The sequence below is a fragment of the Falco punctatus genome (genome assembly GCF_963210335.1).
Source record: "Falco punctatus genome assembly, chromosome: 1".
Classification (NCBI taxonomy): Eukaryota; Metazoa; Chordata; class Aves; order Falconiformes; family Falconidae; genus Falco; species Falco punctatus.
This window is the reverse complement of record NC_137580.1, coordinates 82448518-82469804: the sequence shown is the minus strand read 5'-3', so window position 1 is coordinate 82469804 and position 21287 is coordinate 82448518. Positions and strand designations below refer to the sequence as shown.

Here is a 21287-nt window from a genome sequence, read left to right as displayed (position 1 = left end):
CCTTTACTCTTAGAGGTGAATATTTAACTGAGGTCTGCTGCTGAAAAAGTAGATGAAACTATCTTCTCCTGAAGTAAACAGAGACACAGTTTCTATCTACAGCCTTGTGATCCCATATGTTATTGTGTGTGATGCTCCACAGTGTGAGTGTGGTTTGTTTTTTTTTTTCCTAAATCACTTTTTGACCCTTCATGTAATGAAAGCTACTCCTTAAAACACCAGTATTTCACTGTACTTATTATGTCAATATGGCAATGATTTACATTTTTTAAACTACATATAATTATATGTATATATGTCGCTATGTTTATATAAAAAGTATATATTGTTAACTTATTTTCTGTTATGTCAGAAAGCCAAGACTTATTTACATATGATAGGGAATTCAATCCATTATGCTAGTTCCAAATATGTTCTGCATGTCTTTATAGCTTTCAATAGCACTGGTTTTACTTCATCAATTAGATTGAGTTGAAAGTCACTGAACGAACACATATTGATTAGCATTTTCAAATATTCTACTTCCAATCAGTAAATTCTATTCAAATACCAACACAAATTGTAACATTTACTGCATGTGAAAACAAATTGAACACTTAGTTCCACCTAACATTTAAATAATACTTCCATAAAGATATTTCTGGATTGAGTACCTATTAAGTTTTCAGATCCCTTCATTTTTTGCATATTCATATACATTGGTTTTAAAAGATAGTCAGTTTTTATTACATCTAATGACAGGAGACTCCAGTAACCTTTGAGCTAGTGACTTCACTTTACCCCATACTAATGCTTTTAATGGCTACTAGAATTGATTGTAATAGCAGGAATGCCTTGCATTGGCATTAGACAAAAACAGAAGTACTTTTTGGCAGGTTCCCGAGTGGATTCATGTCATTTAATATGCATTTTTTTATTACTGTCTAACCTTCTACAACCTTTACTGTCTGTCTTTTGCCATTAAAGATTCATCTCCCAGTCTATCAGATGAAATAATAGTCTGAATAGATCTGAATTACCTCATCTTGACCTATTTTAAATCAGTACAGACCAATGCGTACAATAATTTCACCAGCATGTATCTTTAGAAGCTGATCACCAGGATGAGAAGTCCCTAAACATATTCTAGAATGCACCAAACCATTAATTAATATAATTTTTCATCATATAGCATAAACCTGAGCAAGCACGTTTTAATGGCAAGTAGCATTCTAGTGAATGGAGTGTTAGGCTGATACTCTCTCTGTTAAAGAATACGATATTTATTCATGTTAATCCATGTGAATTAAGGTGCAATGCTTCTTATTCTGCTGGTTTAATGTTAGGATAGCTAGATCTGGAAAAGCACTCTGGAAAATAGTAAGTATACTAAAACCTGAAATTTCTTCTCTATTTTGGAATTTTCCATTGAGAAATTTAAAAGTGGAGGGGTGGGGGAGTGGGAAACAGAAACAAAAAGAAGACCCCAGTGTATTTTAGTTTCCAGCAGTCAAAATGAAGTGCATTATTACTTGTTATTTAACCAACTCATAATTTTAACAAATTTTAGGCATCCTGTGGAAATGACATAATGGATAGAAAGGTTTATGGCAATAATTCTAATTTGCTGTCCGGTTCTACCTTTTAAATCTTTTCCTGAGGTGCTGGTATATAAACTAAATATTCTGTGATATTGAAATACTGAAATGCGAGACTTTGTTATAAACCCATGCTTTAAATGCTTATTGAGAACACAGTTTAGCCATGTAAATTATTAAATGTGTAGAGTAGTATAGTTTTGCATCTCTCATGTATATTTCTTATATAAAAGACATCTACTTTTACTTGACATGTTAGAAATGTCATGAACCAGAATTTCACTGTGCATTTAAATCAGTAATACAGTAAATGTCATTACATGCCAAGTTTGAGAGCTGACTCCAGCACCTGAATAGCTATCTGGTGGAAAATAAGCAAATGACAGTTTTAATCAGTTTGTTTTGCATTGGTTATAGATATTATCAAAACTTATCAAAATCATTACAATGAACCAAAAATTATGACAATTCTCTAATTCTTGGTTTTGAGATAAAAACCCGTAACTTAAATTGTCAAGTAAAGTCTGGGAAAAGGATTGTAAGAAGTTGAATTTGGAAGAATGCCCCTAATCTGCGATCTGATAGGGGATGCGTCAGATTCCCCAAATGTGCCATATATACGCTCCATTTTGAAAGGAATGCAATTCACAGGAGCACAGAAAATGCCATTTTATGTCATATCGTGCATGACAGTGGCTAGTACCACATGCTGAAACAGCAAAATCTATTTTATTCTTATACCTAATAATCAAAGAGGCACTATCTCTTTTTCTTAATGCTTTGATTTTACACCTTAATAAGTTTAATAGATTATTAGCTTCAGTGTATTATTTCACTGCTTCTACAGAAAGGAGGAATTCCTACATTCTCTGTCATGCATCTGTCATGTGCATCTCTTTGTTCATGTCATTAAAGCTAAGCTTTTACTTGAAACTGACACTTCCTCATGCTCTCAGTTTTATATATGTAATAAATAAATATATATACATGCACATATATGGGTATACGTGTGTGTCTGTGCCTGTAAATGAGTTTATATACTGGCTCTGAGTAGGTCAGCTCAGCATCAGAGGTTAATTGGTGTTGAGCTGCAAATAGGCAAATTAGAAGTAGATGAAAATAGCCAGGTCAGTGTATGTATATATTAATGTAGCTATGTTATTTCTGGGACCTGTGGCAACAGTACACAGTATTGTGCAGGGTAGATAAATCAAAGTGGTTAGATTGCAGGTCAGGTACCCCTAATGATTGTGCTGTGCTCCATGCCCTTTGATTCCATTCTAGAAGTCTTTCTCTTAAACCAAGGGAAGGTAGTTGGAGGAGGGAACAGTATTATTCCATTTCACCTGTAATCTATTTCACCTGTAACGGGAGGTGAAATTAAAGATGAGCAAGGTGTCCAAAGTTCATGTCTGATTTCTTATACTGACCTGTCAGCTGGTGCAAAGGTTGGTAATGGAAGGCGTCGTCATAGCAAACGTAGAAATCCCACAAGTTTTAAATCTGATGTGTAGTCTTGGCTCAGGGGAATATTTCCATCTAGTTGTTGCGATATGGTTTTGAGCATGCATGCCCGCATATCATAAAAAATTCTTTCCCCAGTTCGCTATCAAATTATCAGGGAAAAAAAAAAATATCCATTACACAACAGAAAAGCAGAATACAAATTTTATAAAAATGTCAATTCATAATATGTGCAAATGTATGTATAGTTTGAACTTAACTCTTTCAAGGAAAAAAACAAAGTCTCAGGAGAGACTTCAGCAAAGAATGAATAAACAAAAGCTTCGATGCCTGCAGTTGTACAGGCATTGATAGTTGTTGATGTATTGACATGTTTCAGTCCTACTGTGAAGTACAAACAGGTGTTTCACAGTGTTGTTCAATTTAATAAGGTGTGCTGAAGGCTAGGTCTCCAAATATTATGGTTTGCTACATAATAAAGGAAAAGTAAGCTGAACTGGAGAATTATTTGCAAGAGTGTCACTGTGAAGCTCTGCTAACTTAGGTGTGAGCTCTTCAGATTGTAGCTTAGTCATTTACTGGTAGACCTGGAAAACCTGATTTGGAAGTGGTAACTGTTGATAAGGGCACTGGAAGGTATTTTGTTACCTAGGGAAGCATATCTTCAGTGCCTTTCCTGCTTTTGTCATCTTCCAGATCCTATTATTTCTTGTCTTGTCCCAGCTTCTCTCCAATACATGAAAGCAGAGTTCTGGAAGGGATATCTACTTGCTCCAAGCACACCTTTTCTTCGTCTTCTCCAGCAGCTCAATAGTGGATAGGTTTCCTCGCTGCTATCTCTATTATCTGCTTCTGCTGCTGGTTTCAGTACTACCAGTACTGTACAACACTTCAGCCAGTCTGCTCCTAATCAGCTGTTCTTGATGCTACAGATGCTGTCCTTGGTCCTGCATGCTTTTTCTGCCCTTGCTGTTTCTAGTCAAAGAAACCATCCTTTCCATCACCAAGCAGCTGTATGGCTGCCTGTTTGCAGTTACGTGCTCATGAATGTTGACTTGTAAAACCACATTCAATCAGATAAGCTTCCAGGACACTCCCTGAAGCAGTTTCTCTGCCAACCCTACTTCCTCTTTTCACATTTCAGCATAGGAAAGCAAGTTGGGTGTTCCTGCATTATCTGCCTAAATCACATCTCCAGCCTGTTCTGGTAGGGCTTCCATTACTATTGCCTTAATGAACATAAAAATGAAACTCCAAAAGACCGTCATGGGTGTCTCTGCCATACAGCGTCATCAACAATGAGATGTGATAATACCTGTGCTAGAACTGTTTGCAGTTGGCAGTAGTTTGCATAGGCTAATTTTAATTTCTAGTTATATATATTTTCATAATTGCTTTATACATCAGTCATTTATTTCTGAGGATCTTAATTGAGTTTTGAAGGCATGAAGTAATGAAACTGAAGTTTATGAATTAAAGAAAGCTGTGGAACATATACGTTTATATTTTATGTTTTTTTGTGTTTTGTGGGGGTTTTTTTGCATAGTTTGAAAAGTTCTATTTTGCACTCAGGAGAAAAACATTAAACAAGTCTACGTTTTGTTTTTCAGTGTGCAGTGACCTGGAATTCAGGGAGGTTGCAAACAGATTGAGAGACTGGTTTAAGGCACTTCATGAAAGTGGAATTCACAATAAGAAGACTAGGATTGTTCAAAGGCCTGAAAGAACCCGTAAGAGATTTCTGCTTGTCTTATTTAATGTTCTCTTTGATAGTTTTTTGTACTTCTATATCTCCATTGCTAAGACTAGCCTTATTCTTATGTGCTTTAAATAGGCGTGCGTACAAAACCATAACTTTGTGCTTTACTAAAGTTAATTTCTTATTTAAGGTTTAGTACTGGTATAAAATATTCATTTCAGACTTTCAGTGTTGTTTTGCAGGACTCTGGTAAGAATGTATGGCAGCTACGATTCACAATGCTTTCATTTGTGAATGTTATTAAATTGTCTATTTGATTGATAATTAGCTGCTGTATAAGGAGACTAAACAGAAGAAACAAGTAGGGATTTTTGAGCAGCTTTTTCATAGAGAAAAGTGAGTTGTGAAATGGCTAGCCCTAAGAAATAATGTACAGGAGATACAATTACGTGTGACCCATCACTGCTAGTTGATGCCACTGTAGGTACTGGTACAGAAGAACATAAGGAAAAGAAGCTTGTAAGCAAAAAGGAACTTTCAAGGATATACTTCAAATGGGAGGTCTCAGGCATACTAATGAAGTGGAAACAGTAGGGAGCATAATTTGTTTTTAACTTCCTCAGATATTTAAATAGGTGTTTCCTTGTGGAAAGTAGTAAAGTTTTAAAATGGAATTATCAAAGGGCTTATAAATGTGCAATAATAGTTTCAAGACTGATGTCCTACTGTGAAGGAGGGTCAAATTAGATTTCATAGGCCATAAAACTCTACCTTTCATTGATATGAAAAGCAAACTATGAATTCCTCCAAAGTATGTTTCACAGAACTTGGCCAGCACTGGCTGCTTACCTTAGTCCTTCATTATTAACGTTTTAAGTATTTGGGATTAATTTCTCTTTTTTTTTTTTGCCTTTTCTTTGATTGCTATTTGTAGCATTACTTTTTCTTTTTTTAAGAAATCCATTTATTTCATTTAATTGGAAATGTCATTTCTTTGTGTGATTTTTCATGCTAAAAGAAATACAAATAATTTGGTAAAACAATGATTTAAAGATGATTCTGTGTTATCTGGGAATACTTCTCTTAATATTGAGAAAAAATGTCTCTGAGGTAAGGTAGTAATACCATCATGCCACTTTTTATCAGTATTGAAAAAAACACATTTAAAAATACGTATTTCCAATTTACATTCTGGTTGGTGCCCATAACTGGCACATGATCTGCTTCTCATCCAGTAATGAAAACAACAGAAATACAAAGTTTGCACCTCTTACGTAAGCATTTATTGGATAGTAATAAATAAAATGTATCTAATAATACAGCTTGTGTTAGCACATCACTCAGTTAAAGGTCAGCTGAACCATTGCATAGGGTCCTGTTTCTTGCTGAATACTCACTTTATTGGGGGTAACACTGAATAGGTAAGGTCAGAAATGCAGCACAGCTGTTTAGAAGCCTGATGATGCAGTAAAAGTTCAATAAAATTCAGGCAATGATAAAAGAAACGACTGTATAGCTATTAAGTACTACAGCATACATAAATAAAAAGTCAGTGTTTCAAGTAATTGGGTCCTGTGTAATATAGGAATGTGAAGTTCATAATCAATACTTCGAATACACTGAAATGTAGTGCAAGCACAAAATTCTTAAGAGTGTGAGATTTTTCCCATAGACATTTTCCTTGGTCTTTTTTCCTTAGACACATAGGTTGCATTGGTAAGACCTAGTATCTGTACTTGAAACAGGTATTTGTATCACGATGTGTATGTGAATATATTTTACTCACATATATTTTATCACTTGTATGTTTGCAAATTTTTACTCAATAATAGCAATCAAAGACTGTATTTAGACTTAAGATCTAAGATTTTAATATATGTGACTGAAAATGCAAGAGTCTTGTGGATTTTTGGATCTTGTCAATTTTTGGACCTAGAAATATGTTCTGTGATCCAAACTGCTTGGTTGTTTTCAGACTTCAATCAGCATAAGATTGAGTGGTGTCTACCTAATGTTGATTTTACATCTAGTACATCCTAAGCGTTCATGTTATGGCACTTCATGTTCAATGCAGAACATAATGACCATCTGCTTAGATTATGTAGACCAAAGCAGTTGTGAGTTACATGGGTATTTTTAGAACAGATTGTTCAATTGCATGAAGCACTTTGGTCTGTGAGGTCTGTGAGCATGACGAGCTCTTCTGCAGAAAAGGTTGTGGTCCCATTCTGATTAGCTTCTTCCAAAGGTTTAGGGTCTGTGGGATCTTTTCCACCTAAGCTGAGCTAGTGGAGGACTCATTCTAAGGCAGGTAGAGAGATATATTTGCCTCAAACATACAATTGTTCCAATTGAGGGGTAAAAAAAGAGTTTCTGGCCCAGTTTTCAGAATTTCCTTTTGGAAGCCTTCGAAGTCATGAAGTTCTTTCCTTTGACAGTATGAAGTATTAACATGTACTTTAGGAGGCATCTGAAATTTTAGGCATAAGTCAGACTGGATCCTACCCTACCAGTTTTTCAAGCGACAGAATCAAGAGTTGATTTAGACGGCTAAGAATAGTCTCTTCAGGTCTCTTTTTCTTCAAGAGGTAAGGAAATATAATCTGTGTGAAAAAAAACATTGTTTTCATTGTGACTTTAAATTCCCTTTAAACGCGGTGCTGTCAGAAATATTTGATTCACACTTGTAACTTGGTACCTGAAATTAATCCTAAACAGCTAGAATGTTGTGCAAAATATTAATTGATTACTATACTGATTTAAAAGTAGTTTTTCTGCCTCAAAGAGTTGTAACTCATTAATCTTAACAACAGAGGTGGTGTTGTTACAAGAGTCTTGAAGAGTTTGCTATTTCTTGTAGGAATGCTAAGATGTAAACAAGGCCCTGGCATGTTTATTTTCTCTTTACTAAAGCCAATCAAATTGTAGAAACTGGTTACATGTAAAACATTGAGTTTGTCCTATCTTTTCTTCTTTTCTTCTTTCAAATAGAGTTTTTTCGACAAAACCCACAGGGTTTCACAAAAACATTTGAACAATAACTGTTTAGAGGCTAGTGGTGCAGTACTGTGGTTAGTTACTCAAATTGCATATATCTATTTGTGCAAAAAAAAGGCTTTCAATTATAAAAGATCTTATTTACTAGATTTTATAAATAGCCAATATTTACCTGATTGATTTAATTTGACAGGGTACCGCAAAAAGGCAGTCCGTCTGTAGACTGAAAGTGATCGAATGAATGCACAGTCAGTAGTCGTTTTCTTTCATTTGTGGATTTGGGGATGTAAAAATTGTTTAAAAACTGATTTCATTAATGCAACTATATGATTTTTCTAGTATGTACATTTCTGATCTTCAAAATTCCTCATCTGAGGCAGCAAAAGATATTGCATCTTATGAGAAATTAACATGTCTGTGGTTTAGAAGAAAATACTAGGTCACTATGTCACTGTAAAGACAGTAAAGACAAAGAAACAAAAATAATGATAACATGCAACACAGTAATTTTCTAATACCATTAAGAAATTCTTAAAACTGTCTTCAAGAGCTAAGCTTTCAAGTATTAATGAAATTCCTCAAAGTTGGTCTCCAAAGCCATTGTAGGTCCAAGACATCAGGAGCATTAGTTTTTAAATATGCCAGGGAGTCCAGCCCTTATCTTGGGGATATTTGAGAGCTACGCATGGAAATAGATCTTGGAAATAACTTATGTGTAATGACCTTTTACTTAGCACACGAGGTGCAGTAATCTGTACAGAACAACGGCTATGACAAAAAGCCACCGGAACACAACTCCCTCTTTCAGAGTCCTGATTATTCTAGTAGATCCCTGGAGTTGTTCATTACTTTTGGATAGTAAACGATCCTGTATTTAAAAAAGTAATTTGTGACATCCTTTCTGTTTCTATGTTTGCATTTAGGATTTTTCACATCTCATTCTCTCAGGTGGCCCTTGGGACCAAATTTATTAAAAGGCTTGTGCACAGTCCTTCTGACCAAGGTAGATGTGGTACAAGTTTATAGTGCCTGGCTGGTGCTTTTCAGAGTTTTTTTCCAGCTTTAAATAGTCCACATTGATCTGTACAATCATTAATATTATTTGTAAACAAACCAAACCACAGTGTTTTAAGTTGTTCTGCTACAGCCATCAATGTGCTGACAAGTTAAAAATTGTAAAGTACCTACATGGTTGTGTTTTTACAGGAGTTACATAATTTTCTTTAACTGACACTTATTTTTTCCCAAAGCTGACTCTTCTTAGCAACGCGCACTAGAATATTTCAAATAATTAATAGGGGTTTATTTCCAAAATCCCTTTTGTGTCCAGATGTATTCAGATTGCATGTAACTATAAGTATCATTACTATGTATGCTATATAAACACTTAAATCACGTCCTCAGGTCATTTGTCGTCTAAATAGATGACACAAAGGGGAAAAGGGTACTTTACCACCATACTACAGTAAAACCCCCATTATTATTCCCTTGTGGATGGGGAAATAACAAGTTGAAAAATTGTGATTTTACGTACCAATTTAAAGTCTTTAGAAATAATTTGTATTGTTTCTGTATTAACTTTGTGTGATAAAATTCTAGGGAATTAATGCATCAAATGCAAAGCACAGAAATTATCATAGTCCCACAAATATTTCGCTAGCAGGCAGTCTGTTTCTGAAGAATACTTGTGTGCCTTGTCATTTTAGAATATGAAAGACCAGAGGCCAAAGGTAAAAGAGAATCTTCTTATGGCTTGGGAATATATGATTATTTGGAGTCTAATACACTAACAATTTTGAAAATAACAGGAAAATATGAGAAGTCTGAAAAAAATTACCTGTAATTGGCTTGTCTAGAACAAACATAGTCAGGTATTATTAGAATAAAATTGCCAATTACCCTTACAAGCTTGCATCAAGAAAAGACCAATTTCATACAGAAAAGTGTAAATAAAATTAACAACTTAAGTTCTTTGATTGGAGGTTTTTACTTCATTCTGACTATCCTAATTCCTTATTGATGAAGTGACACAGCTGACATTATGCAGAGATAATTAAATTTCCCTGATCTTTATTGCTGAATAATACGTCGAAAGCCTGATGTACAGACAGAACTTGTAAGCAGAACAATACATTTTTGCTTACTCCTGTCAGTACTCTTACATTCAGTTATTGTAGAGTTAGAAGAGATAAAAAGAACTGCAGTTTTAAACATCATTTTTGACATCTTGAATATGCTAACTACCTGATAATTTGGCTACTTCCTGAGTTTATCTCAGAAAATGTCCCATAAGCTGTACTGCGAAGTTGTACAGGCTGGCAACCTGAACCATGGTTCTAATTTCCTAGAAAGAAAAGGTTCTTCTAATGATTTTCTGCATGTGTTGGGTTAGCATAGGCCCAGGCACCCTTAGAGCAACAGTCTAGAAGAAGAATCAGCCTAGAAGTAATTCTGAGCATGAATTTTAAATTAATTAATCTTTATGTAAAATTAATATTTTCAATTAACTAAATCAGTATTATTGACTGAAGCTTGTTTTGACTCAATCTTTTTTAAATTTTAAAGAATTATCCTTACACACAACGAAACATATGTAGATGTTTATTGTAGCATTTTATTTTATTTCTCTCTCTTCCTTAACAGTCACTCCTATTAATAAAATGCTAAGTCTGGTGTCCCACAGAATACATTTCATCTGAACTATTGATCTATTAGCAAACTGGTAGCTTCCAGCAATAGGATTCATCTTGATTCTGCTTCCCCCTCCCACATCGCACCCCCCCCCAGCCATAAAATTCTCTAAAACACTTTCTGGCGAAGGAGAGGCTTCAGGATGCAAACTTTCACAGGTGTTTAAGGGACATTGCAGCTGTGCTTTATTTCTTTCCCTTCTATCTGTTTTTTTTTGTACAACAAGTGTCAGTTATCCTGGTTTTATTGTAAGACCCTTAGTACTTGACCCACGTCTTGCCCTAAGCCAGGTTCTGCTCCCAGCTGTGTAATCACTGTGAGCAGGAATACATTACAGCTTTAGATATGTGACAGGGAATGTCGTGCTTAATGCAACCTCCTTTCTGGCCTAGTATGGAGCCAGATGAGTCTCAGCTACATCAGCACTTTTGTGAACAGCAAATGCAACAGAAAGCATTCGTGTCTGCTTAGTTCTTTCTTCAGTTTAGTCTTTCCTGCTCAGATCTGTCCTGATAAAACTACATTAGGAAGGAAAACTTGTTCCCAGATTGTGCGTAGTAGGTCTCAGCTGTGAGATGCTGCTAACTGAAGATTTTCTGGTAGTCAAAATATTAGACAAATCCATCACAAGTGAAAACCTTCTTGCTATGCAGCTTGCACACTGAAAAAGTCAAAGCTATGGCCTAGATGCACAAAGCTGTGGTCTAGATGGCAGTCAGGACTCTAGCGGAGTGCATGTGTGTTTATTCACATGTATGATTTATCACTGTCTTTTATTGTACCAGACAGTACTGGTATTGAAAAGAATCACAGAGTTTACTTTTTTTGGTATATTAGATAAACAGTTTTTCTGTAATTCAATACATGAGCCATATGTATGTATGCTGGTTTGATTTCCACAGAATGTCAAAAGCTATTTTCTTCATTGTACACAAGAATTTATTGCTTATGAGCTTAATAAGCAGGCAAACAATAGTTTTGCCTTGAAAAGTAGATTATATTTACTAAAAGTTTAAATTCTCCCCTGAGAAATAATCAGAAGCACAGGAGCCTTTCTGTTGGTTCCTTTTGAGGAAATGTTTTGAATGCAAGTGTGTAAGCCATGGAGGAGAGGTATATTTCTCAAGAATATTTCCCTTGGGATTGTCTTAGCTGAGGAAAAAAGCCTAAGCTAGTACTTCACATTTTTCTAGGCAGTGTTCAGAAATAGCTGCATTAAAGCTCATTTCGTTATGGTATATAGAAATAGATTTCAAATAAGTGGTTCAAATGAGAGAAAATCTTCTTTCATAATCTAGACATCTAGACAGCAATTTCTGTTCTCCTCAGTGTAATGTCCTGGTACTTAATCATCAAGAATAAATTACTGTACTTCACTATACTAATTTTTTCCCCTTCAGTTTCTGCTTTTTGTTTTATGTCACAACTGTGAATAATGTGTCAGAACGGCATTCTGGTTGGTGCTCAGAGTGATAATATATGTAGACTGTGATTTGGGCAATTTAATTTCCTAGTTCAAGGTCACCTGGCGATTTTGTGATTCTTAGTTCTGTATCACCTGACCCCCTTGTGTCAAACCATGTTAGCAGATGTTAAACCCTAGGTATGTCCTTAAGTGCTTTCCTGTACACTTTTTCTCAAGTCTATCACCTTCAGGAGTGACAGCTGTATTATTTTACCAACATTATAGTAGAGGAAGAAGGTAATTGCAGAGAAAAAGCACTTTTGATAATCTTAAACTGAGACAGTTCCTTAAAGGTTCTTCAAAATTGAACCAAGAGTTTTACTTTACCACAGCAGTTTCTTAAAGGTTTAAAACGTGAACATGAAACTGAGGTGATGATCTTTACGTGGTGCAGCAGTTCTGGAGGAGGAGCACTGCTCTGTTTTAGATCAAACAAAGCTGCTTCTGTCTCTGTCAACATGTGCCTGGCTTACCTCTGAAACACATTAGCCATTTTTATTTATTTGACCTAGATTTCAGACATTTCTATGCTGTAGTGCAGGGACTGATGGTCGTGAAAGTTTGGCTTGGTGAAACAAGCCAAATGAAAGCTAAGAAGGGATGTGATTTTCTCTGTTTAAAATACTAAAATTGTAAGTACCAGAGAAGAGAAAGAATTAAAAAAAGTAGTAACATCAACAACAAATATACTGGGGCTATAAATAATAATGCAAATCACTTTATAATCAAATTCTGAAAAAAAGAAACATAAGCTACTTTCAAGGTAAAGCATGATTAGGTTTTGAAATTATTATATCAAGCAGTTATTCAGTGGAGGCCCCATGACCCATAGTGTTTCTTCTCTAGTATATGATTCTATTTAATAGATAGTTTATGACAGCTTTAATATGTGTAAAGTTTATTTTTCAGGCTTGGCAACAGCAAAATAAGTTTCCGATATGAAATGTTATTGTTTGAAGTAGGTTTATTAATTCTGAAGTGCCAGTTGTAATATATTTGTGTTTGTTAGGGAGTGTATATCGCCAATATCAGACTTCAGACTATATTTAAATATTGAACTGTAGTTAAGTTGAATTTTAGCTAGATTTATAGAAATTATTAGAACATAATGACATTTTGGTGGTGCTTTACTGTTGATATCAGTGATTTTAACAAAATCATCTGGTTTTTAATTACGACTCCAGTGCAAATCTTTTAATTGCAAGCTCTGTCAGCTATGATAAATATGATAGATAAACATCCAGTAGGACATCACTGTTAGACACACTTTTTAAAAGTTTAAAAGCTATATAGAAAGAAGTGAGAAAAAAATGAGGAATGGGAATAGAGGATTAACTCTATTTATAGGCTACTGCTAGTTGAGGGAATCAGGAAAAAAGTAGGGATAAAATCTTCTGCAGATATATAGTATCATTCCAACCTTAATTTAGTGATGTGTAAAACCTTTGAAATGTTCAGGAGTCTTTCATTATTCTTCAGACAAATCTGTTTCTTTTTAGAGTAAAATTGGAAACTGACTGAGAGAAATAAAATAAGCAAGTGTTTGGGGGTTTTCCCCCTTAGTAGAGTTTATTAAATACATAGCACTAGGTTCTAGTGTCCTAAAATACAAAGTACTTAATGATGTGAGCTTTTCTAGCATGGAGCATAAATGCTAATTTAAAAATACTTTTTCTGGAGCTTGAAAGTGATACCTCTTTCAATAAACTTACACTTATAATTCTACATGCAGATGTATTTTCTACAATTATCTCATTTGGCCCACAAGATTCATTCTTGAATACACCTTAAAACTTGCTTTTATCTAATATTCACTTCTGGCTGGCATCTTATTCATTAAAATCTATCTCCTCATGGTTGCTCTTTTCCTGCAACTTCTCTTACATTTTGGTGAGCTGGCCAGAATGCCAAATGCAGAAAAATTTTGTGAGCACAATAATTCTTTCCTTCATGCAAGTACACAAAAGGCAGGATAGGAAATGGTAGGTTTTACATCGAGCCCTTTGTGAATCCAGGGTCTTGAGGAGGATCTCTAGCTAAAGTAGGACTAGCAGAGAAAAGAGAAATATTTGGGAAGTGTTAAGAGGCCTTCATGAAGAGAGCCTTAGATGTAAATATGTTATACTGAACATTCATCCTTAGACAAAATGTTTTAAGATGGAGGAACCTTCCAGAATTTTTCAAATCAGAAACAACTGTTAAATAATTTTGATAACTTTTACAGGTAAAGTTGAAAACGCTTCAACTGTATATCCTTATTCATTCATTCAGGTTCTGTCTCTCTCTCTGTTCTTCCAAATCCACAAAAAATAAGTTGTTTTGTCTTGTTTTTTATCACGAGCTGGAGAGGAAGGAAGGGAGAGACCACTGGCTGAATGCTTTGCTATGTTTTTAAATTGTGTTAAACACGTCATAAATATAAAATGGCTTGCCGTATTTTTTTTCTTTCTTCTTTTCCTTCTGTTCAAGCAGAAATAATAATGAATACGACAGATCAACAGGGAGCAAGAAAAAGTGAGGCTGCCCTGAAAAAAAGTCATAGTTAACTTAGAATTTCTGGGGAAGGAAGTTTATGTGGTTGTCTGACTTCCCCAGGGAGTTTTTGGTGCTATCACCTTTCTTCTTTTCCTTTCTGAAATGGTTCTTCTACCACAGTAGGGACATTTCTACATATACATATATATCTGACAGAAAATCTATTGATTTCTAAATCTGATGATAGAGTTATCCAAGTTGATCTGTTTTAGCAGTTTAGAAACACTTTTCAGATATTTTTCATTGTTTTCAGAACAACAACTAAGGGAGGCAGGTTTGATTATAACAGCAGCAGAAACTGGGAATTCCTGTGTGCTCTCATGTCAACTTTTCTATGGCCATATTCACCAATCTCAGTTTTTCAGTGCTTAGTTTTAGCTGAAAACCTTTCAGAAGAATAGTATTTAGTAGCATTAAATCTCGTTCTATATTAAGATGTATACTCAACTGCCTGGCCACTTGCACAATAAGCCTGTGGTACAACCCATAGCGCATGAACAGGAAAACAAGTGTGTGTATATCCCATGCAACCCACACCTACATAGGCAAGAAGCCCGGTAGTTTCTGAATTTCTCATCCATGTCCATATGGAAGTCTTGTATGTACTTTACTGGTGATGCAGGAAAAACAAACGTGAGGTCTGAGCTCTGGCTACAGGAATAATTAACTTAGCCTGGTCCTGAAGGCCCTTTTTCCAAGCAATAATTTTTAGGAAGATGCAAGCCATTTTAGTAGGTCTGATACTGGCAGCCAGCTGCTCTTGGCAATCATCTTTTCCATTGCCTCCTCCAGGATGTAAAGCATATCAGATAAAGGTAAAATATATAACTTTCAAGGCATAGTTGAGGCTGAGTGTCATGTTCCTTTTTCATATATTTGAATATAAGTTATATGAAGAAAAAGATGGACTCCAACAACTTACCTGGAATTTATTCTCTTAGTTCTGTAAACATTGCAAACCAATTAAGCTTCACTCTTCTGATTTATAATATCACTGAAATTCCTCAACAGAATTATTTTCCAGGAAATCACTATAGATCATTTATAATTATACATTATGTGTGTGCTATATATATAATGTTTTACAAGAAAACTCATATTTCTGAATGCTTTGAGACTGATGGTAAGATCATTTTTTTTAGCAGATTAATGATTTTTAATGTGAAGCTGACATATAATTTATATGTAGTATTTCAAAAGCATACACTGCTTATGTCCTGTATCTATGTACCACTGGAGCAGTTTCCATGATGCAGTATTCTTTTGTGGTGCTGAGCTCAGCAGCTGCTGTATCTTTCCTGCTGTATGATTTTAATTTTTAAATTTTTTTGCCTCTTAGGATTTGATACCAGCATTTTGCCAATTTGTAAAGACTCCCTTGGCTGGATGTTTAACAGGCTTGATACGAACTATGACCTATTGTTGGACCAGTCAGAACTTGGAAGCATTTACCTTGACAAGAATGAGCCATGTACCAGGGCGTTCTTCAATTCTTGTGACACATACAAGGACAGTTTGATATCTAACAATGAGTGGTGCTACTGCTTCCAAAGACAGCAAGGTAAAAGATGAGAACAATCTGCGTATGTATATGATTGACCTATTTGTAGGGCTTTATCTTTTTTTAATGTATTAAGAAGATTACAGTGAACTACAAGCTCTTAAATCCTGTACCATAATTTGTGTTAAGGTTTTTGACCTGCTTTGAATACCTAAAGCGAAGTAACAAAACCCAACCATCCAACCCAACTGAATGGAGAGGCTTGCTAGAAATTCAAGGGTTCTAAATAAAGTGCAGAACAGCAGCTAGTGCTTTTAGAGCAATATTGGTTATCATGCCAAATTCCAGTAAGTATGCAGAGGGAAGACACCAAAATAAAGAACAAAATTACTTCAATTATTTCTTTCCCAATCTACTTTGCCTACATTATAAAATAAACTTTTTTATTGCTAAAGTAGGGATTCTTAATGTTCTATTTTGTGAGCCTATTAAAATAACTGAATGAACATTACAGATAACATTCTTTCCAGTCATTTGGACGTAAACCCAATTGATTTTTACTGCCTAGATGAATCTCTTATTAATGTCCTGATGTGATTTCATTAAACAAATAAACACAACCTATAAGCATTAGTTTCCCGAGAATCATATAACAATGTTAGATCAAGATGAGACATCACACAGATTGTATAATCAAACTACTTGTAATGAATCAAATAATTTACTCGTTAAATATTGGCTGAAAACTGGACAGAATTGCCCCTTCATTTTTCTTAGTAACATGAGGGAGATTTTCAAAGAGGTAAATAGCAGCAAGGGTCCAAATTTCTACTGCCAGCAGAGAAAATAAGATTGATTTGGTGGGAAATTTTCAAAGTCAGTTCATCGATCTTGAAAATTTTAATATCAGTTTTTAAATCTCACTTGTGCCCTTAAAACTCTTGCAATAAATTCCCATTAGCACTCAGCATCTGTGGTTTGACTCTGATTTCTGTGGAAATAAAGATTTTTATCATGCACATCTGCCAGTTGTAAATCTGAACAAAAATAAAGCTGCACTTCTGCAGATAAGTACTAAATAGCAGACTTTGGTCTGCTTTGGTTAACTTTGGTAACTTTGTAGTTAAAAATTTAACATTCAATCTTTCAAAATACCTTGTTTGTTTTGTAGTAGAACAATATTTTTCTTTTATAAGCATCTATGTGTCGCTAACAATATTACTAAATTAAAAACCCATCCCAGAAGTAAAGTTGTTCTTAAAGTAAAGAACATAACACATTTTTGTTAGTTGTCTTTAAAATAAAAAAAAAGCCGCCATCACAACCATTTCAGGTTAATCTGTAAATACCCTTATTTTTTGAAGGGCAACGTAATACTTTTCAGTTGTCAAAGGAAGTACAGCCACGACGTGTGGCCTAGTATGGTCCAAGGTTTTTCTGCCACTTGGCTTTTCATGTACAGCATAGCCAGGGCATTAAGAAAGCACTCCCACAGATTAGTTTCAAGTAGTTTTGCATTCTATAGCCTATAAATACTTATTATCTAAAACATTTGTTCAATATACTGCGGAAACCCAAGGATGGCATCATAAAGACTGATCTGGAAACTCCTGAATTATATTAATGGTACCCCAAAGGCTAAACATCTGGGATCTGACTTTCAATTACACCGATTCTCCCCATTTCAAAATCTAACATTATCAAGATTTTTCTTCCCTTTTTACCAGTTTCCTCACTGTCTTGACCATGGTATTAAGGTGATAAGGTGCTGGTTTAAAACAGATTAGATAGCTTTTGATACCACAGTGTGTTTGAGCATACGGTAAAAAAGATGCATCCTCAACATTGTAAATGAGATGGAATCTCAGTTTTGGCAATCCTTGCACATTAAACATGCACTTCATCTTTCCAAGTTAACACTGTCAACAAAACCTGTATTCTTGAAGGTATAAGGAGAAGAAAAAGCTTATAGTCATCTTTTGTCACATCTTACTATTAGCTCTTGCACAACTGTTTCAGTCCTATCTACTGTATTAGTGACCCACTGAATTCTCTATTCATAATTTACATTGTTAATGCTAAACCTTGTAGTATGTTCATGTTTGGTTATATTTTACTTGATTGAACAATCTAAGTAAGACCTTTACCTAGACCTGTGCTATTAATAGGAAAGAGATAGCTAGGTAGAGGAATTCATTGGCTTCTTCTGATGTTTACTAAACTAAGTTGATATTCACAGAATGCTTCAAGCCATGTAGACAGTTCCCTGTATTCATTGAGCTTAGTAGGTGCTTTCTGGGCAGATCTGCAGTTTTACAGCACCACTTTTGATTAATAATGTTCAAAGTGAATACAAAATTAAGTCAACAGTATGTATCATACTGAGATAGAAATTGCATTGTGCTTTTTAAAAATAAATAGTATTTGCTTGAGTCATTATCTGAGAAGCCCTCTTGCCCTTTGATCTTAGCTTCACAATTCAAGACTGTCAGGATCAGACAAGCACTTGCAACTCTTTTTCATTCTTTCTTTCTGCTTGAGGTCTTTCATGACGCATTTCAGTACACTAGACCCATTACTGCACGTTACTCACAACTTCTAGTTGATATAAGCAACTTCTTATGAATACTTAAGTCAGATCTTTCTTCCTCAGGAAAAGATCTTCTTGTAGTAGCTGTCCTGCCTTGACTAATGCTTGAACACTTATGTATGGCTCAGTGGTGTTTATTGCATTTTTTTTCTTGGCCTTATTCTGTTTTAAGTGTAGTTTAGTATTTCTGAGATACCTCCAAGACACTATAATGTGTTTCTGCAAGACTTTGAAATCTGCATTTTGCCAGTGCTCTTTGCAAGTCTTTCTGTATGCTTTGGTTGCTGTTGCCCTGTAGTTTCAACTACAGTTCATGCAAGTGCTTCAGTGTCCATCTTCAGAACTTATTTTCTTAGTTGTTTGACAGTAGCTTAACAATTTAGTCCTTATCGAAATGCTGAGGCACTGGCAGTGTTGGCCTTTTTATAGGCTAAATTTCTTTCTGCCAGTACTTTATCATTATTACTGCCTTGTTTTTGTTGCATCACTGCTTCCGAGTGGGAGATTACCTGATTTTGCTGGGAATATTAATGCTTAGCAGCCAAGTATTTCTTTACCGCAGGGCTCTGCATGGATCTATTAGTCCAGCACTTCTATAGATGCCTTTTACAGGCTTTTCTGTCTGTCAGTGTTGGAAGACATCTTTATGACTTTAAAATTAGTCCATCTTACAGAAAAATTATAATTATCGTGATTCATATTTGTTACATCAGTCTTTTCAAATTACAGGACTTCAAATATGTTTACAGATGGTTCTAAAGGAAAGATGTAACATGCCTTAACACATAACTGCAGTCCCCAAAAAGATTTCTTGAAGTGCAGTGTTGATGCTTTAAATCCTTAAAGTTCATGTTTGTCAGATGTTGTCCTTGTTCAAGAACAATTATAATAATTGACCCCAAGCACAGTCAAGGCACAGCCTGGCAGCCTAATCTGCAGTGGTCCATGTGCCAGAAGCTATGGGCTCTGCCAGATATTATTGACCAAATAGATGTAATATCACTGTTTTGTAATTAAATAAGATGGAGAATCTGTGAAAGCTGGAGGCTTACCGTGTGGGTAGCAGCTGCTTGAGACATGTCTGTTAAAAATCCTAGACATTCTTTGTCAAATCTACTACTTTCACTCCCATTGCTCTGTTAAATGTGCCTTCTTTTGGTGAATCAAAGCTTAATCATACTAGCCTTGCAGCATTTCTTGACGCAACGGGATACTGATGTCTCAAGGGCCAGTATTAATAACGTGGGATACTCAGGTGTACATCAGTACTTCAAGCACTGAAGAACTGTGGATGGATGCTGTTAAGTGGTTCATGAATCGCTCATAACAATGCAGTGATATTGTCAGAAAGGAAGTTCCTGCCACATCTGTGCAAGTAGATTAAGGATGAAGATGATTAGGTCTCTTATTTGTATTCAGAATATTAGAAAGACTCATGTCAGGTTAATTTCTGTTTCAAAGGAAGCCTCCGTACTGATTTTTGTAAAGGAATTTTTTCTCCTTGGCTCGAGAATCCCAAAAATTGTCAAATGACACTGCTTTTTTATAGAAGTTTAGAAATGCAAAAGAAAGCTTTTCCAGTCTCAGGAACTAACTGGAAAATAAAGAGGAAAGCATTATAATTTGGAAAGAGAGGAAAAAGGATATGCTGTGGACCAATAGGAATTGGTTGAACTTCTAGCCTGCCATTCTTTTTGACAGTTTTAAGTACCAGAGTGATTTAGTTAAGAGGTTTTGCTGCTTTTGTCCTGAGAAGCAGAGCTTAAGTGTGAATCTTGAAGACTTAGCTTCTGAGAAGATGAGAGTTTTGGGTAAGTAACTTTCTCATATTGCCTTGTTACATTTTGGTTAGTGGTATTCCTTTTGTAATTATACCACCTAAGCTTTATAGTTGTAAATGAAGATTATTTTTGATTTAGGCATTGTCCATCGTTTTTACATTTCCACGTTAGTGCTCATGTGTGCAACTCTGTTTCTAATTTAGGATTTTTTTTGCCATAGAACAAAATACGTGTATTTTTCCTATTTGACTAGTTCTTCTTCAGCATATTTCCCATGTTCTTTGAAAGATAGAATGGAATAGAGTCATTTAGATTGCAAGGGCCTTTAAGATCACGGAGCCCAATCTTTAACCTAATACTGCCAAGTCCACCACAATCCTAGATTCTTCTAGCCTGTGGTACTTGTGTGCATAAATCACTATAATTTTTAAATTAATAATTAATTGAAAATACCTTTGATTTAAGAAATAATCAGTGCTCAGAATATTGTACAATTAAGAGCTTAACACTTTACGTATCGGGAAAGACAGAAGCCTTAGTTTTGAAAGGTAATTAACTTGTCTGGCATAATAGTGAGCATGATCATCATCAAAGCACTTCTTACAACACAAAAATAACTTTAAATAGCCTTAGCAAATATTCAAAAGACTAAATACTTAAAACCTAGTACCTACCCAAAGATGTCAAGTCCCAGTGGTTTTCAAGAGCACACACAGAAAATTGCTTGGTTGTCTGGAAACGCATATCTTGAAAATTTGTTCTGGCACTAAGACTCCTGTGAACAGTGTTTTAAAAGCAGAGCCTACTTTTAAGGCCTTCACTCTAAAAGAGTCATTACAGACTTAGTGTGAAAACCTGGTCCACCAGAGTCGAGGCCATTCTAAATGTTTATAAACTGCTTTAAACATATGGGATATGCAAATAGTATTTAAAATGTAAACCCAGGAGAGATTAACAGCCTGCTGTCATTAAGGGGTTATTATTGTT

At 35.1% G+C, this 21287-nt stretch overlaps 1 protein-coding gene across 2 annotated transcripts in view; it reads left to right on the top strand.

Moving 5' to 3' along the window:
* SPOCK3 (SPARC (osteonectin), cwcv and kazal like domains proteoglycan 3) overlaps positions 1 to 21287 on the top strand; it is a 237720-nt gene that overhangs the window by 194349 nt on the left and 22084 nt on the right. For both annotated transcript variants that reach the window (XM_080371193.1, XM_080371194.1), the window contains 2 exons: positions 4652 to 4771; positions 15768 to 15989. In XM_080371193.1, the coding sequence (XP_080227319.1) occupies positions 4652 to 4771; positions 15768 to 15989 (342 nt within the window). The remainder of the gene's footprint in view (positions 1 to 4651; positions 4772 to 15767; positions 15990 to 21287) is intronic.